We start from the raw sequence: 18680 nt of genomic DNA, 5'->3' as shown, positions 1-18680 counted from the left end.
GAGCTGAACTGAGCTCGTACAGCATTTAATCGGCCGCATAGTTGCACTGGTGGTGATGTCACTGGTGGTGATGTAACAGCAGGCAGCTCGTTAGAGCGTATCTGAGTGGCGACGGTGACGGACAGATGTGGGATGAACATGAGCAAGACTTACACAGCAACTAGCAGTTTCCTGTGTGACACAGGGTGACAAACTGTCAAAAGCCATCTGACATGAGCACAGGGCAGGTTCTGCGTAGAGACTGCATGGCCCAGACCACAGGCAGGTTCTGCGTAGAGACTGCATGGCCCGGACCACAGGCAGGTTCTGCGTAGAGACTGCATGGCCCGACCACAGGCAGGTTCTGCGTAGAGACTGCATGGCCCGACCACAGGCAGGTTCTGCGTAGAGACTGCATGGCCCGGACCACAGGCAGTTTCTGCGTAGAGACTGCATGGCCCAACCACAGGCAGGTTCTGCGTAGACACTGCATGGCCCGACCACAGGCAGGTTCTGCGTAGAGACTGCATGGCCCAACCACAGGCAACCCAGCAGATCCAGGCTGGCCCAGCAACATCTCAAACGTCTAAAGCTACCAGGAGGGGGCGTTGCTAAAAATTGAAAACCTTAGGGGCTTAGCCTTAGCTTAGTTAGCACAGCCCTGTTTATTAGCACCGTGAACAGGCGGTGTGAAACAGAAACAGAGAGCCTAAACACAGCCGTGGCGCTGGGGCCGCTGCCTGTCTGTCTGTCTCTGCCTGTCTGTCTGTCGTTCACTCAGTCGTTCGGTCACTCAGACGTTCGGTCACTCAGACGTTCGGTCACTCAGACGTTCGGTCACTCAGTCGTCCACTCTCCCTAGAATCGCGTGCCAGTCTCCCTAGGATCCCGTGCCAGTCTCTAGTGCAAGTCTCTCTAGGATTTCGTGCCAGTCTCCCTAAGAGCTTGTGCCAGTCTCCAGTGCCAGTCTCCCTAAGAGCTTGTGCCAGTCTCCAGTGCCAGTCTCCAGTGCCAGTCTCCAGTGCCAGTCTCCAGTGCCAGTCTCCAGTGCCAGTCTCCCTAGAATCGCGTGCCAGTCTCCCTAAGAGCTTGTGCCAGTCTCTAGTGCCAGTCTCCCTAGGAGCTTTTGAGGGTTTATTGTGATTGTTGCAGCCAAAAGTAGCTGAATTTGCTGAAGGAATTCTCATACATTGCGGCAAAAAATGGCAGTGATTGAGTTCATCAAATCAATCGCAAATAATGCAGAAATTCCATGACTGTTTTTTGCGGAAATATTGCGGTAATGAGAAAATGTGCAATTCCTAGACGGACGTGTTGCCCTGCAACAGTAGATGACTGTCGTGTGAAATAACTTTTGTTACGACAGGGCTGCCGTTTCAACGGCACATAGACGACCATTATTTCATTATATTTGAGGCCTTAAATGCATGATCGGAATAGCAGATAATCTCTTTTTTTATTAAGTTTTGTAAAAAATAAAAGTACTTGCTCTGCGCACAAATAATTCACATCTTTGTTTAGGTCGTACTCATTAGTGCAGGTGATTGTGATGCTAAACGATCCTTTGCAATTTACTTTTGTGAAACCAACGTAATGTTAAACTTCTGGCTAGCTAGCCTTTTTAACATTACCTAACAGCAAGCCGTTGCCTGTTTGTTCTGGTTATGTGAACCCTCTCAACTTGGAGATGGCATGTTCCGAAATGGGAACTTTCCAAATTTCCAGTTAGCTGAACACGCGATTAGAAAAGAACGACAAGGGGCAGTGCAACCAAACAATGGGTGGAATAAACTGTTTACGCAAATCACACTACGGCCCGTGCGGGGCAGTGCTTTAAAACGTGCCCGTGTTGGTGCGGCCCGTGCGGGGCAGTGCTTTAAAACGTGCCCGTGTTGGTGCGGCCCGTGCGGGGCAGTGCTTTAAAACGTGCCCGTGTTGGTGCGGCCCGTGCGGGGCAGTGCTTTAAAACTTGCCCGTGTTGGTGCGGCCCGTGCGGGGCAGTGCTTTAAAACGTGCCCGTGTTGGTGCGGCCCGTGCGGGGCAGTGCTTTAAAACGTGCCCGTGTTGGTGCGGCCCGTGCGGGGCAGTGCTTTAAAACGTGCCCGTGTTGGTGCGGCCCGTGCGGGGCAGTGCTTTAAAACGTGCCCGTGTTGGTGCGGCCCGTGCGGGGCAGTGCTTTAAAACGTGCCCGTGTTGGTGCGGCCCGTGCGGGGCAGTGCTTTAAAACGTGCCCGTGTTGGTGCGGCCCGTGCGGGGCAGTGCTTTAAAACGTGCCCGTGTTGGTGCGGCCCGTGCGGGGCAGTGCTTTAAAACGTGCCCGTGTTGGTGCGGCCCGTGCGGGGCAGTGCTTTAAAACGTGCCCGTGTTGGTGCGGCCCGTGCGGGGCAGTGCTTTAAAACGTGCCCGTGTTGGTGCAGCCCGCGTGGGGTAGTGTTTACCGACTGCACTGATGATGACATTTGCATCATCCGCATCGTGGGTGCAGATCGTGGACGCAGATTGTGGGCGCAGATTTTGGGCGCAGATTGTGGGCGCAAACCATGTGCGCATACCGTGTGCTCGGACCTAAACTTTCCGCTTCACGAGTCACCCTCACGGGCAGTAGCTGGGGGAAGTGTGCCGCTCATTTCAGGATGTAGAGACGTCCCAAATGGTCTACTCTACGCAAGGTTCAGGATGCTAAACAGTAGATGGCGTGTAAAGCCAGTTTCAACCCATAACCCATAAAATTAGTAATTTTGTCAATATTAACACCAGTACTGATGTGTTTCATCACAGCACAGCACAGTTCGGAGCCCAATAAAATCGGTCTGAACAAATAAAAAAAAAATCCAACTTTTTAGATGTGCGCGTTGCCTTTTTGATACGGCGGGGTTGATACACACTTGGCTGCTGATTGGTCGTCAACTCCGACACACCCACCAAACGAGATAAAACGTACCTCATAGCCCGTCGCACACCGTGTCGAGAAAACATGTCGTTCAACCTATACGTTCAACCCGGAAACCACAACAAAACACTGTACACCATTTTTAGATTAAACGTGTCCCAGGTGTAACGACGCCCGTGGCTAATAGACATGCACGATATTACAGCCACGGGCGATGTTCAACACAACACAGCATCGCCACACAGCGCAGTGGTGCAACATCTGAAAGAGAAAATCAACTGCGTCTTGCAAAAAACAACACACAGCAGTTTTCAAGCAAAACAGGATCGCACCGTACCCTAAAAAATGTCCCAATTTTCTTCTGTGCAGCATCCATCTCGGTCTTAAAAAGTATTCTGGTAGAGCTACAATTAGTTATGATCAGAAGAGCAATCCAAGGGACCGCACCCGAATGTCAACAACAGTAAAACGCGCGGCCAAGGTGTTCGTCACTGTATAGACCGCCGCAGAAGCCCGTTCATTCCCTCAAAATCTTGACATCGATCATCCAACGAATGTTTCCAAACGTGTCAGGAAAAGGGCGTAGCGCTAATTATTAACAACCAAGCTATATCATTAGATTGAGACAGGCAGTAATTACACTACGTCTTCTAGTTAATTGAAACAGCAGACATCATAGGCTAGCAGACAAAGTAGCCCCGGGTTTGGAGATAAGACACAGGACGCTTACGCTAATAGTGCTCTCACGAGGCACAAATGAAACCTAAAACCGCGAATAAGCGAATTCACCAGTGAAAGGTGCAATGCCCAGCAGCTGCAGGCAAACGCTAGCGTGAAGCTTGTGAGACATGCTGACACTTCTGCTCCACCTGAGCGGAGAAGCAGGCTGCAGTGACATTTGACTTTTATTGCGGCCGACACATATTATCCAGAAACTGTTCTTAATCAAAGTAACAGCCAACGGACAAGGCATAACGTTAATAAATAAAATATCGCCTTTTTTCTTCAGGCAAATTTGGTTGGGTCACAATCAATCTCCCAAAATCTTGATGGCCGGGTTACGTGTTAGCCAACATAGCTTGCTAAATCGCTTCAAGCTATATACTAGTCCGATGGCAGGTTCAGCCATAACGCCACACTACTGAGAGCCGAGCATGATGAAATATCAGTTAGACAGTGTATATATCATGGACAGCTAGTCAACACTTAAGCTAAATTAATGCAGATGCTGACATAACCTGTTTGGCTAAGACTGCTTTAATTATTTACCTAAAGCTGCATTTGACTCGTGGGTAATGATAGCTATCTCGCTAGCTAGAGCTACAAGGTAAGCTGACTAGTATTTCAATACGGTGTGTCGTCGGTAAACCCTCCCCCACGACATACCAACAATAACATGTCGTTTAATGTGGGTCACATTTACTCACCCCTTCCAACAAAACCCAGGGTATTTAACGATAGCAGTCAAATGCAGTCGGTCACTGTCCACTTTCATATGCGACTGTCTGTTTCCACTGTTTTTGTTGTTGCTGAAGAAACAACCTTCTGGGTTCTCTGCGATCCTCCAGTAGCAGGCCCGAGACCGCAGGATACATGCGTAATACGTCACGTAATCTTTGCGTGCCCGTGACGTAGGCAGTTTCTGTGCTCAAGGGCCCGATTCGAAATTTGTGCAATGTCCTGAGACCCGGAGGAAAAAGGGTTTTGACATTCAGATTTTTTTGGGGATTATTTAAGTATTGTGGCTGAAAGAAGCATATTGCAAATATTTTTTTTTCAAAAATGATATTTCTTTATTTTTTATCATCTGTCCCTTGTAGTGGACATCGGGTCTTGCTTGATCAAAAATGTAATTAATTCTCGTATGTTTTTTGGTTAAAATATATTTTAATTTCATCAACATAAAGAAGTAGTTCATTGTAGGAAACATATCTGAACACTGGAACATCATTATAAAAAATAACGCAACTAACAATACATAATGGACCGTCAGCGTCTCTTTCTCCCTGCTCAGTCTCCTCCAAAGCTGATAGATTGGCATTTAAATGTATCGAGTGACCATGTTCATAGGCAAAGATGAGGCAGATGTTATTTAAATCTTGTACACAAGGTTTCTTCAAAAACCTTCTGCTTATGATATAGTCCCTACTTGTGCCATGGCATGAAATATACAAACACTCTAGTGTACAGTTTACATTTTAATAAGCTAATTGAAAAGCTGCCTATGTTATAAAATCTAGACCGAGGCTATAGACTACTTATGGTTTGCTGCTTGGTGCATTGCATACCAACAAGTGACTATTCCGCAATTGTTGCGCATTGATATGATTTAATCTACTAAATGTATCTCTGCAGAATGCAGGTAGCAGCAACTGTTATACCCTGTTATACAGCAACTCCACCAGCATCAGGCATCAGCACCCGTTTTTAAATTTCGCTTAATTGGGATATTCATCTCCGGTTAAATCCTGCGACACGCACCTGTTAAACTACCTCACCGTGCTGACCTTGCCAATAGGCTACTTGCCTCCCCCAACCCAACATCATAATCCGTCCTGCTCGCATCACACAGCGGGTTCAATTTAAACACCTATTTACATTTCCGTGTTTGCTGAGCATCTGAACAATGACAGTAGGCCTATGATTTGTCTGAAATATTGAGTGCGCCTACGATTTGACTGCAAATTGGAACAAAAAAAAACATTTTGCAATCCAATAACAGCCTAAAAGGGCGAACTCTGGCTATATGACGGGCCAGCGTTTAAATGAGCCTATTTAGATGCTTGTCTAAAAAGTCAAATCCATCGGATGATTGTGGCTATTTCTGAAATACTACCAGGCAGCCTACAGTGGCCTATACAGTCAAAACTGTATCTGATTTCCGATTATTAGGCTATAGGCCTATTTCAATAATTTGTCAATTATTCGAAAATAAAAAACTTTTGAAAAATAAATGAATATAACTTGCATAGGTTTATTTAATGTCCGGCGGAAATGGAGGCGGGAAAGTGATGCGCTGGTAATGTGGGTTAATTACATGAGAGGAGAGCGGCACCTCTCTCTCCGATGGATTACCGCAGTGCGTCCGAGTGGACCTGGCAGTCCTGATTGGCCGGCGCTGTGACTTGTCAAACCGCTCCGGTAATCCAATTGAGTTCTTATGGCCGGACACTAAAAATAGGGTCACTTTTCAGAAAGAGCGCGTCGGCCAGTTCCCATCCCTTCATCTAAGTTAGAAACAGAGTAATGGAGAAAATTCAGCTAACGGCAGACACAACACGACTAGCAGCGCGCCTTGTGGAAAAGTTGTCGTTTGGAAGCGTCATGGCTCTCGGAGGGTGGTTCTGAGCGACATCGTGATGTTCGATGGGATTAGGTTGAGCTGCAGATATCCTGAAGACACCTAGGCAGGAAGCCCTTCAGATATCGAATGTTATAAGGTAGGCTAAAGATCAGCGCTGGGCAGGTTTTTCATTCTATTCTGTAGCCTAATCCTTAGTGCAGCAACACAGTTCTGTGTCTGCAGAAGTTTGAGCCATCTGCTGAATGCGTTTGACTCGTCTGCTGAATAACAATTGAAACGTTTTGCTGTCACTTCTCAGTTGTCAGTCATGCGTTGAGCTTTGCGTTGGGCTGCACATCAGGCAACACCGCAAAGCTATTATTGAACACTGTCCGAAAGCAAACATCTTTAATAAACACATTAACTGTGAGGGCTGAAGTGTTGCATGTGTGTGTGTGTGTGTGTGTGTGTGTGTGTGTGTGTGTGTGTGAGAGAGAAAGTGTGTGTGTGAGACCACACGCTACAGCTTGGTGGCATGTGCAGGGTCGCAGGGTCGCAGCTCCAAACAGGATTTGTGTTTAGGCAGCACACTGCTCTGATGCGCTCACACCAGTGAGCTGAGTGACATCCTACAGTAACATTTATAAGCCATTTGTGACCAGTTCTCACAACCTGACAGAATATAATGTCATTTTACCTTGACAGTTTAAGGGCTGATCCATGTCACAGACACCTGTGTGAATTGAACGTTAGTTCTGTAAATCCATTTCTAATCTACACTGATTGTGTGAGGAGTAGGGGGACAGAGGGCCTCCCCAGTGACACGCTTCCATTCCAGGCACAAACCAGGCAAAGCCAAGTACAATGTGTTCAACATGTAGGTTTAGAGTGTAACAGAATGGGTTTACAGTGTAACAGAATGGGTTTACAGTGTAACAGAATGGGTTTACAGTGTAACAGAATGGGTTGAGAGTGTAACAGAATGGGTTGAGAGTGTAGAATGTCTTTAGAGTGTAGAATGGGTTTCGAGTGTAGCAGAATGGAATGTAGCAGAATGGCTTTAGAGTGTAGAATGGGTTAAGAGTGTAGCAGAATGGGTTTAGAGTGCAGAAGTGTAACAGAATGGGGTTAGAGTGTAGAATAATGGGTTTAGAGTGTAGCAGAATGGGTTTAGAGTGTAGAATGGGTTAAGAGTGTAGCGGAGTGTAGCAGAATGGGTTTAGAGTGCAGGAGTGTAACATAATGGGGTTAGAGTGTAGAATGGGTTTAGAGTGTAGAATAATGGGTTTAGAGTGTATTCAACCTTTGGTGCAAAGCTCCTGTTCATCACTTTTGATGTTTCTGTGAGGAGGTAGTCAAATGGACCCTGAACCCTGAGAAACTCCATGGCTGCTGTTCTGAGCGCCTGGATCCCTGGCAGTGAGAGCGGAAGGAGTTGACTGGGATCAAGCGGTGCACTGCCAAGTAGTCTAGGCTACGCCAAAAATATGACCCGTTCAAAGTTAGACAAAATTAGACCAAGGAGAGGGTTAAAGGTCTTGGCTCTGGATGCAAAATGTCTCTGTAACCTTCAAATTGAGCTGCAGACAGAACTGTATGTCTGTTAGTGTGTGTGTGTGTGTGTGTGTGTGTGTGTGTGTGTGTGTGTGTGTGTGTGTGTGTGTGTGTGTGTGTGTGTGTGTGTGTGTGTGTGTGTGTGTGTGTGTGTGTGATGGGAGGAAAGCAGAGAAAAGCATCCCTTTGCTTGAGTGTCTTGCAGGAGTGTATTTGGAAAGAAAAGTTGGTGTATGAAGTGAGGTGGGTTGAAACATCCGGACTGACGATGACAGAGCTGTGACTGAAACTGACCATGACAACAGAGGTGTCACTCAACCTGACCATGACTACAGAAGTGTCAATCAAACTGACCATGACAACAACAGAGGTGTCACTCAAACTGACGATGACAGCAGAGGTGTCACTCAAAGTCTTCACACGTTGGCTGTCACCACTGTACACAACCAGAACCTTTTTGAGTGAGGCACTGTGACATCAGGACTGACATCATCACTCTGTCATACTGTTTTTTGAGTGAAGCACTGTGACATCAGGACTGACATCATCACTCTGTTCTACTGTTTTTTGAGTGAAGCACTGTGACATCAGGACTGACACCATCACTCTGTTCTACTGTTTTTTGAGTGAAGCACTGTGACATCAGGACTGACACCATCACTCTGTTCTACTGTTTTTTGAGTGAAGCACTGTGACATCAGGACTGACACCATCACTCTGTTTTACTGTTTTTTGAGTGAAGCACTGTGACATCAGGACTGACACCATCACTCTGTTCTACTGTTTTTTGAGTGAAGCACTGTGACATCAGGACTGACATCATCACTCTATCTATCTATTTATCTATCTATTTATCTATCAACTTATTTATCTATTTATCTATCTGTCTGTCTATCTATCTGTCTATCTGTCTATCTATAAATCTACCTACCTATCGATCTATATATCTGCCGGTCTGTCTGCCTCTCTATCTATCTATCTATCTATCTATCTATCTATCTATCTATCTATCTATCTATCTATCTATCTATCTATCTACCTGTGTCTAGTTCTGAGTGTCCCTGGGGGTGAGGAAGTGAGTCTTCCTTGTGCTAGGGAGCATGAGGTGAGCATGGTGCCAGAGCACAGAACCAAAGCCTCTAAGGAAGGAAACGCCAGGGCTCAGAAAAACAAGGGAAAGTTGGAGAGAGGGAGGAAACAGAGGGGTGGAGAAGAGGGGAACAGAGGAATAAAGAGTGGAAAGATGAGAGATGAGGAGAGAAGAGATGAAGACTGCGATGATGATGACTATGACGACTGCGATGATGATGGTGAGGACGACATTGATGATGATAATGATGATGCTGATGTCGACGATGATGAAGACAATGATGATAAAGATGACGACAACGATGATGGTGATGATGACGATGATAATGATGGTGATGACTACGACGATGATGATGAGGGGATGTCTAATGGAAATCCTCTGCTGATTGACTCAAGAGATGGATGATTTGGTGCTACAAAGAGGTGGAGACCACAGTGAATTTAGAGAGAGAAAGAGGGGAGGAGAGAAGAAAAGGCTAGAGGAATGTCATGGGGGTGGGGGCAGTACAGAGTGAGAAAGAGCGATTTGGAGATGTGTTTGTCACATGGGAACAGCCGGCTGGTTGATTTGCTGAATCATTTAGGAATTCCACCCATCTAGTCATCACTGTCATGTTTTGCTCAACGTGTTGCCACTGAAAGACAGACCCCCATCTGAGTCGGTTCTGTTTAAAAGGAATCCGCTGTCCCAGACTGGCAGAAAGACCCCTACTCACCCCGCTCATGTCACACACACGCTACTCAGTCACACACACACAGAGACAAAATGAATAGTTGACTGTGTGTGTGTGTGATCTCTGTTGTGTGTGTGTGTGTGTGTGTGTGTGTGTGATCTCTGCTGTGTGTGCGTGTGATATCTTGTGTGGGATTGTGTATCTCTTGGCGAGAGGTGTGTGTGTTCTCCTCCTGTGTCTAGTCTAAAGCAGGTTTGTGTGCACTCCCTGCTCAGGTGGTGTAAGTGGTACTGGGCCAAGTTGAGTTGAGTGTGTGTGTGTGTGTGTGTGTGTGTGTTCTATGCTATTTTTGTCTATATTCCTCCTTTAATTGTGTGCCTCCTGATTTCCTGGGATGTGTATGAGTGTGTGTGCTCTATGCTTTGATTTGTGTCCTGTCTATGTACGTTGTCTCTGCACTATATGTGAGTGTGTCAGTGTGTTTGTTTGCGCATGTGTGTGTTAGTGTGTGTGTGTGTGTGTGTTTGTGAGAGTATATGTGTGTGTACGTGTCCATGTATGTATGCATGTTTGTGTGTGTGTGTTTTATATGTGTGTTTCTATATTCGTTTAAATGTCTGCTTGTGTGTTAATGTGTGTGTTTGTGGGTGTGTGTGTGTAGGATGGGCACATTCGTGACCCTGGCAGAGGTGCTGGAGGAGAGAGGAGCACCTCTGGAGGAGAAGGAGGTGTGGTCTGTTCTCATGGCCGCTGTCCAGTCACTCAAAGACATCTCCAGCAAAGGTACCGCCATACACACACACACACACACTCTCTCACACACATACACACACACACACACACACACACAACCACACACACACACACACACACACACACACACACACACACACACACACACACACACATTTAAATTATTTATTTGAATCCACCATCCACCGTATTCTGTACAGAAAGGATTCAAACATTTCTTACAGCTTAGTGACTCATTGGTACAAGAAACATCTCCTACGCCAAACAGCAAGACTACCTATAGCAGCTGATACAGAGCAGAACTTTGCTAGTTGTTTTGATTGTCTCTTACTAAGTCCTGCCAGTCGAAGCCCACTGACCGAAAGCTTATGGACATGCCCCAGACTTCCAAATATCAATACTACCAGCTTACATGTACAGCCTAGGTCTTTCACCTTAGTAGCAATGGGCTGGTATTTGGTCAACTTGTCAAGGAAGGCTATGTCCATATAGAGGTCATAGACACAGGCTACCTCACACTGGGAAAGACATTTACATCCACTTCACATGTGTGTGTGTCTGGTTGTTTTTGTGTGTGTGTGTGTGTGTGTGTGTGTGTGTGTGTGTGTGTGTGTGTGTTCCAGGTTCTGGAAGTCTCTGCAGTGTGATCACTCCTGGCTCCCTCCTGCTCTCCTCTGCTGGGGGCGTGGCCTTTAAGTCATGTGCTCGGTTTGAGGGCGTGGCCTCCTTCACAGCCCCGGAGGCCAATCAGTCTCCCTCCAGCAGATCAACCCCGGAGAAGGTAAAAACACACACACACACACACTCTCTCTCTTCCTCACACACACACACAAACACACACACATGCACACTCTCTCTTCCTCACAAACACACACGCTCTCTCTCTCTTTCTCTTTCACAAATACACACTCACACACACACACACACTCTCTCTCTCTCTTTCTCTCTCACAAATACACACTCACACACACACACACACACACACACACTCTCTCTCTTTCTCTCTCTTCCTCACACACACACACACACATATGCGCACTCTCTCTCGCTCTTTCTCTCTCACAAATACACACTCACACACACACACTGTCTCTCTTTCTCTCTCTTCCTCACACACACACACACACACACTCTCTCTCTCTCTTTCACACACACACACACACACACACACACACACACACACACACACACACACACACACACACACACACACACACACACGAGGGGTGACCAGATGCAAGATGAATGTTATATAGTAGAGTTTACTGGCCCCATGTCTGCGGTTTGATTGACAGCTGTCACAGCCTCTTGATGACCACCTTCGCTGCTCGCTTCTCTGAGCTGCTTTGACGTAAAAAACAGAGTAGAAAACACGAGGGCATAAACGGTTTATGTGACAGGCGGGTAAATCTGTGTCTCATTTCTGACAATTCAAATCCAAATGTCTAAATGTAGGACATTATCTCAGTATGCGGGACAAAGGGTCCAAATGACACACACATGCACATACACACACACACACACACACACACACACACACACACACACACACACACACACACACACGCATAAACAACACACAGACGCAGAGCACACATACACACACACACACACACTCTCAAACTCTACGCACAGTCTCTCTCTCTCGCTCTCTTTCTCTCTCTCTCTCTATCCCTCTGCCACTGTGTGTGTGCCGTGCCTGTGTTGTGTGTGAGTGTGTGTGCCGTGCCTGTGTTGTATGCAGGTGAGGGATTACTGAGGTGAAGGTTGTTTGGGGCAAGAGTCAGTCACTGTTTTAGGAGGGTCTTCATCTTACCTGGACTTCAGTGTGTGTGTGTGTGTGTGTGTGTGTGTGTGTGTGTGTGCAGGGTTTCCGCTACGTTCATTTCAGCGTGGCGGGCCGCCGCACCTTCGTCATTCCCCGCCACGCATCGGAAAAAATCGGAGCCCTGTTTTTTGATGTGTTATTTGCCACATCAAAGGATTCGTCTGCCTTTCCCGCACTTGATCAGCGTTCCACGGCTTACCACAGCCGGTTTACATACTCCCCCCGCCCCCTCTCTCGTTTCTGACACACTGGCCCTCAAACTAGAAACCGAACAACTGGATCAGAGGTACGTGACGTTGAATTAATTTTATTTTACATGTGAGAACAAGTTGTTGAACATTGTGCAGGGGTTACATCGTAGGCCTAATATGTTGTAGACGTAGACGGCTGGTTTCTCACATTGCGTCTATTTCGGGAGGCTAAATGTAAATAAGCTTCAGTAACGGTCATTTCTAAACGCACAGCTGTGTGTGGTCCCTCAATGAGCCCTGCACTTGTAGCGGATGACAACAGAGCAAAGTTTGTTAAAGGTAGCAAGTCCGAGGCCTGCGTGGTTTTAAAATAGGCGGACACCTTCGCAGAGCTCATAGATCTATTAGTTAGGCTAAGGACAAGCCGACCAACTTAGCGATTTCGTTCGTAATAAATACAAGAACAGTTAAACAAGTAGCCTAATAGCTAGTAATTCCCGCCGGAGTTTTCGAATCCAAAATGTCAACGCGTCCTCTTCAAAGATAATAATTCTAATGCATTTAGATCGTCTCACTCTGTCCTCTTTTTCAGATGAGTTTGCTGAAATACTTCACTAAAAAAAGGAAAGAGCCATTTCTCAAATTAACCTCGAGATATCCTGTGAATTCATAACCCCACTTGGACATGCGTTCGTGTGTGTGTGTGTGTTTTGCCTTTCAGCACCGCCTTCTCTTGTTTGACTTGTTGACCACTTTGCGGCACCCTGCTTAATGACGTAGTTGTAGCAAGCGCTGTACAGCATCATTAGGCTTCAGCAAGCAGGCTACTATGCGTGCAGTGTAAATATCCCCAAAATAAACACCTGCCCCTTTTGCTAAATCTTCTTATGATGACAGTATCAGTAGTCAGTAACAATAGTCATAGTAGTCACACAATGTATGTGAAGTAGGCTACTGTAAACAGTAATATTTTGTCATCATATTTCAACATGTAATGTTTTGAAATGAAATATAGGCAGGTAGTAGTAGTGGAGCTGGAGAATGCTGCCTAGAACCAAGAGAGTCAGATGTGAGGGAAGACAGTGAGAAGAGCCAGCCAACCAACAACAATAAAAAACCTGGCAAACACAGGGCTTCAGGTTGGGACCCAACATGGGTTGAAAAGCCTAGGTTTAAACCGTGGCTGTATAACACCGATCATGTTTTGCCAAATAGGTAGCTCATGAGGACCCATACTTTGTACACCTTTAAGGACCTGAAATAATGACATTGTCCCGTATTTAGAAACAAAAGTACAGTTCTGTATTGAGCTGAAACTGGGCCCACAATTCGGTTAAAATGCAGGAAATTGCGTCTAAGAAATACAAAATTTTCTGGGGGGGGGCCCCCAGACCCCCCGCTGAGGTGCCACCGCACCTTACAGGAAATCCTGGGGGAAACCCTGGTGTGTGTGTGTGTAATCTTAGACTTAGAAAGATCTTTGCAAACTGTTCACGGTGAAAAAGGCATCTGCTTCACACATCCTTACTCACACACACGCACACGCGCACGCACACACACACACACACACACACACACACACACACACACACACACACACACACACACACACACACACACACACACACACACACACACACACACAAACACACACAAACACACGCTCAAACACTATTATGAATGAACTGTGCTATATTGGATTGTTCTATCTAATTCTCTCTGTCTGTCTGTGCGTGCGTGCGTGTGTGTGTGTGTGTGCGTGCGTGTGTGTGTGTATTTTCTACAGAAGTCTGTGTTTTCTCTGGGAATGACTCTGTACTGGACAGTGGATTATCAGCTTCCATCTAACCAGGTCAGGTGCCTAACACACACACACACACACACACACCACTCACACACATACGCTCACATCTAACCCTAACCACTTACTTTTAAGACTATTGGACCGCAGGGCAGGTCAGTTGCTTCTCACATCTGTGTTTCAGGATCTCTATGATGATGTCAAAGTTCATGTGTTTCAGGATTGTCTATGATGATGTCACAGTTAATGTGTTTCAGGATTGTCTATGATGATGTCACAGCTTGATGGCCATGACACATTTCTTGAAATGATGCTCTAAAAATATTCAACTGATACGTAAAGATTGTAGAATAAGATTCTGTTCATCCTGTTCATAACTGTACACAACTGTATATAACTACTGTACTGTAACTCCTCAAATGGTGACCGGTGTCTTTTATTTACTTAGGCCGCACAGCGCACAGGGCTTTATTTGGGCGCAGGCTTATATTAGGGGCAGGCGTTTATTTCTTACTTATTATAGGGCTCTTGAGAATGTTCCAAAAAGTTCTGTTGATTTGAATGGGGGACCCCAACGTTCGCAACGTTGTCATTGGCAATGGGTTTTGTGCTTCTAATTCACATCTTTAATATCATTCCGCAAGTAGTCCGGTCATTTAACATAGCGGAAAGTCATTGTAACTTGAAGTCAGCAAGGAATGGGTTTCTACGCAACACCTGGAATTTTAAAGTTCTATTAGCCTGAAGAACAATTTTTTCTTAGCGGAAATCACGAAATGGCAACAAAATCATTAAAAAGAGGTATTTTAAACTAATGTCTTCTATCGTTTTGGCAAGTACCTGTAAAATAACAAATTCGCCTAGAAGGCTGATACATTCATTTTTTATTGCAAACAGCCCATGAAATTAGCTAACAAAATTAAACATGAGGAGAACATGTATTTATGAAATGCATTAAATTAAATTGTGATGTCTGCTCTGTGCTGATGGACTAATGCTGGTAGGCTACAGTAAAATAGGCTACCTTATTTTACCGCAGGCCTGTATTCGGGCCCCGGCCTTTATTTGTCCGTATCGGCCACGCCCCTCGCTAACTGAGTCCCGGTCTATATTTGAGGATTTACTCTATATACTGTAACTATATAAAGATTCCTTGTTCCAAAATAAGTGAAGCAGGCCCTTGATCTACCCTGAGGTTCTGATTAGTCTGTGACCAATAATGCCTGTTGTTGTGTATTAGTTGGGTTCAACCTGTGATGGCTTGAGTTAATGATACTGAATGTGTGTGTGTTGTGCATTTGTGTGTGTGTGTGTCTGTATCGGTGTGTGTGTGTGTGTCTGTATCGGTGTGTGTGTGTCTGTGTCTGTGTATATGTGTGTATGTGTGCCTATGTGTGTGTGATGCTCATATGTGAGTGTGTGTGTGTGTGTGTGTGTGTGTGTCCACTCTCCACAGCCAGTGCAGTTGAGTGAGCGTTTGAACAGTCTTCTGCTGAGCATGTGTGAGGAGGGTGTGTCGTTGCGCTCCGACCTGCAGGACGTTCTGGAGGCGTGTGAGCAGCACCACCGTCACACACTGCTCCCCCCACCCGACCGCGTCATACGACAGCTCGTAGAGGACGTCCAGCAGGACCCGGTGAACACACACACACACACACACACACCCTCCCACACACACACACACGCACACACACACACACACTCTCCCACAACATCCAGACAGAGACCAACATGCACGCACACTAACAGTCACACACACACACACACACACACACACACACACACACACACACACACACACACACACACACACACACACACACACACACACACACACACACACACTCCCACAACATCCAGACAGAAACCAACATGCATGCACACTAACAGTCACATAGACATACACACACACACACAAAGACACCCAGGGATTAATCCCAGTCTTAACTACCGGACCTAAATGGAGGTGGACTGTAATCCTAATTTGTCAGACCAGCTCATTAGAGTGTATTTGGATTGGACAACCTGTCCACTGGACAGACACTCCACACACACACTGTTCGGTTCTTTAAGATTTTCCCCACCGAACGGGGAGTTAGGAGAAGACACGTTGTTATAACTCTTTGTAGTTTTATTCAACTTTAGTTTCATATACAGTTGTCCACAAATAGCAGGTTATAAACCTGTGGAATAGAAAGGCTTAAGGTGTAAACAGCAGTACTCATAGCCATATACATGAATTATGATTAATTTTGAATAATGTAAATAAATATATCATATAAATACACACAATATGCATAAACTACAATATTATTAGTGTTTAGTTTTATAAATAACCACAGCAATGCAACAACTTCACACATAAGTTAAACTGCACATTAAATATTAAACACTACGTTTCCACACACAAGCCACATTGCCTAAACTAAATGCGCAAGTGTCAATGTTACACATTAAAACCAGTGAATGTAGTTTTAAATAGCAATGTAGAGCACATCAAACCATTACCAACACACAGCGGTTAACTACATTACCCAGCCTGCAATGCAAGCAAGAAAGCAGCTAATTACAAGCAACTATGCGAAACAGAAAGTAAACTCGTTACCATGACAGCGCTACAATTTAAACACTCGCTGGAATATAATCACGAGCCTATAACGATAACTTTAAACGTTAGACCCCAAACAATGTTTGTCAGCGTGACTAAAGCAAGTCAACTAACATACGAACCGTGCACATACACAGCGGCAACGCAAACAAACAAGTTTAACCCACAGTTTAACAAATGGAACTAGCAGCTTACCGGTGGCGTATCTCTCCTAACAAGACGACAGTTAAACTACGTGCGCGCTCCCGTTTATAACCCGTGCTCGTTCAACAGTGGATTTTAACATGCATTTGGGATTTTATTGGTTGACGTTTCAATCCGGGTAACTCAGGTACGTGAACTTCCCACTTATCCACCTGCATTTAATTGCTATGGCGCACCCGTGATATAGTGAGCGCAACACACACTCTCTCTCTCTCTCTCTCTCTATCTGTCTCATTAGAGTGTATTTGGATTGGACAACCACTCACATTGGACACACACTCTACCTAGCAAACTCACACTCCGTCTCTCTCTCTCTCACACACACACGCACACACTCTACCTGGCACACACACATGCACATGCACACGCACACGCACAGACACACACACACACACACACACACACACACACACACACACACACAAACACTCCCAGGAAAATCCTCCACATGCAGTCCACGAGAGGGAACCCTTAGTTTTTCCAGGGAATCCAAATACTGAGGAAAGGGCTGACCCACCTGGAATCCCTGCCTGTCAATCCCCGCCTCAGATTAGGCCAATTACACACACACACACACACACACAAACACACACACGTCATGGAATATTGGCCTGTATTGTTTCCTGATGTTTGTCCTGTGGAGTGTGTTTTCATCCAGGCTAACCTAATCCTGTTCCTTCTGTTCTTTCGGTTCTGTGTCTCAGGAAAACCCGGTTCCAACTGGTTCCACCCAGATCACAGATCGCAGTCAGACAGTCAGAGACAGACTGAGGGGTAAGGCACACACACTCATACACACACACACACACACACACACACACACACACACACACACACACACACACACACACACACACACACACACACACACACACACACACACACTCAGACTCAAAGGCACCAAGGTTATTATAGTTTTGCATTTTTCGCTAGTTTTTATTTTTATTTCGTTTTGACTTTTTGTTTTTAATTTCAGTTTTTTATTATTTTATAAAGCGGGTTTGCTAGTTTAGTTTTTTTTTTCTTTTTTTTAAATGCTTAGTTTGAGTTTAGGTTTAATTAGTAGATACAAGCTATAATAACTAATAAGTAATACAAACTCAATAAAGCAAACCATTTATAAAAATATATTCAGTTAGGACAGATTTACAGCCATCCACAAAAGACAACTATGAATGATGCGTGTCAGTCAGTGTGTTTGTGTCATGAACCAGAAAAATTCCACTGGACACAACAATATCAACAACAGAACATAAAATGAAGATATGGGTACAAATATGTAAACAGTCTACACAAGATGCTATAGCCAATAGACTAAAGACACACGTGAACAGCATGTATTTAACCCATTCGTGAGCCACACATGACATTGCTTGGGAGCCAGGAGTCTCTGGGAGCTCAATCTGAAAAAGAAAAAAAAATTGTAGAGGTTCGCTGAAAAGTTTAATTTCCCAAAATTAGCTCACCAATAAAAAGACTGTCTTGAATGAAGTGATCACAACTTTGAGTGTGGATGGAAGGGCTTAATGGAGAAATATTTATGAGTTTTTATATTTACCCGGGTTAATTTGCTGTAACCTCGTGAACCAAAAGCTCTAATTCTAATTTGAACTCATTATCCATTCTGGCAGGAACACGCAGGCTTTTTCTTCCCTATTTTAGCAGCGCGCTTTTAATAATTATGGGCGCGGTTAGGCGCTGATTACGCTGGTAAGGCGTCGACACATTCAGGTCACAAGGTTCTTGTTTAAATAAGATGCAAAATACCGTGCGCTATATTCGATTTGGCAAAGACGCTAATTGCGCTGCAGTCGCAATGTTAGTAA

At 45.2% G+C, this 18680-nt stretch overlaps 1 protein-coding gene across 1 annotated transcript in view; it reads left to right on the top strand.

Annotated features, from left to right (window-relative positions):
• Positions 1-10131: 10131 nt before the first annotated feature.
• frmpd2 (FERM and PDZ domain containing 2) overlaps positions 10132-18680 on the top strand; it is a gene marked incomplete at its 5' end in the record, with an annotated part of 24477 nt that continues 15928 nt past the window's right edge. The window contains 5 exons of the mRNA XM_080840804.1: positions 10132-10252; positions 10846-11003; positions 14028-14093; positions 15499-15678; positions 17559-17601. Coding sequence (XP_080696930.1) covers positions 10132-10252; positions 10846-11003; positions 14028-14093; positions 15499-15678; positions 17559-17601 — 568 coding nt within the window. The remainder of the gene's footprint in view (positions 10253-10845; positions 11004-14027; positions 14094-15498; positions 15679-17558; positions 17602-18680) is intronic.

This window comes from Sprattus sprattus (assembly GCF_963457725.1).
Source record: "Sprattus sprattus genome assembly, chromosome: 6".
In the NCBI taxonomy this organism is placed as follows: Eukaryota; Metazoa; Chordata; class Actinopteri; order Clupeiformes; family Clupeidae; genus Sprattus; species Sprattus sprattus.
This window is presented reverse-complemented; position numbering and strand designations above follow the sequence as displayed.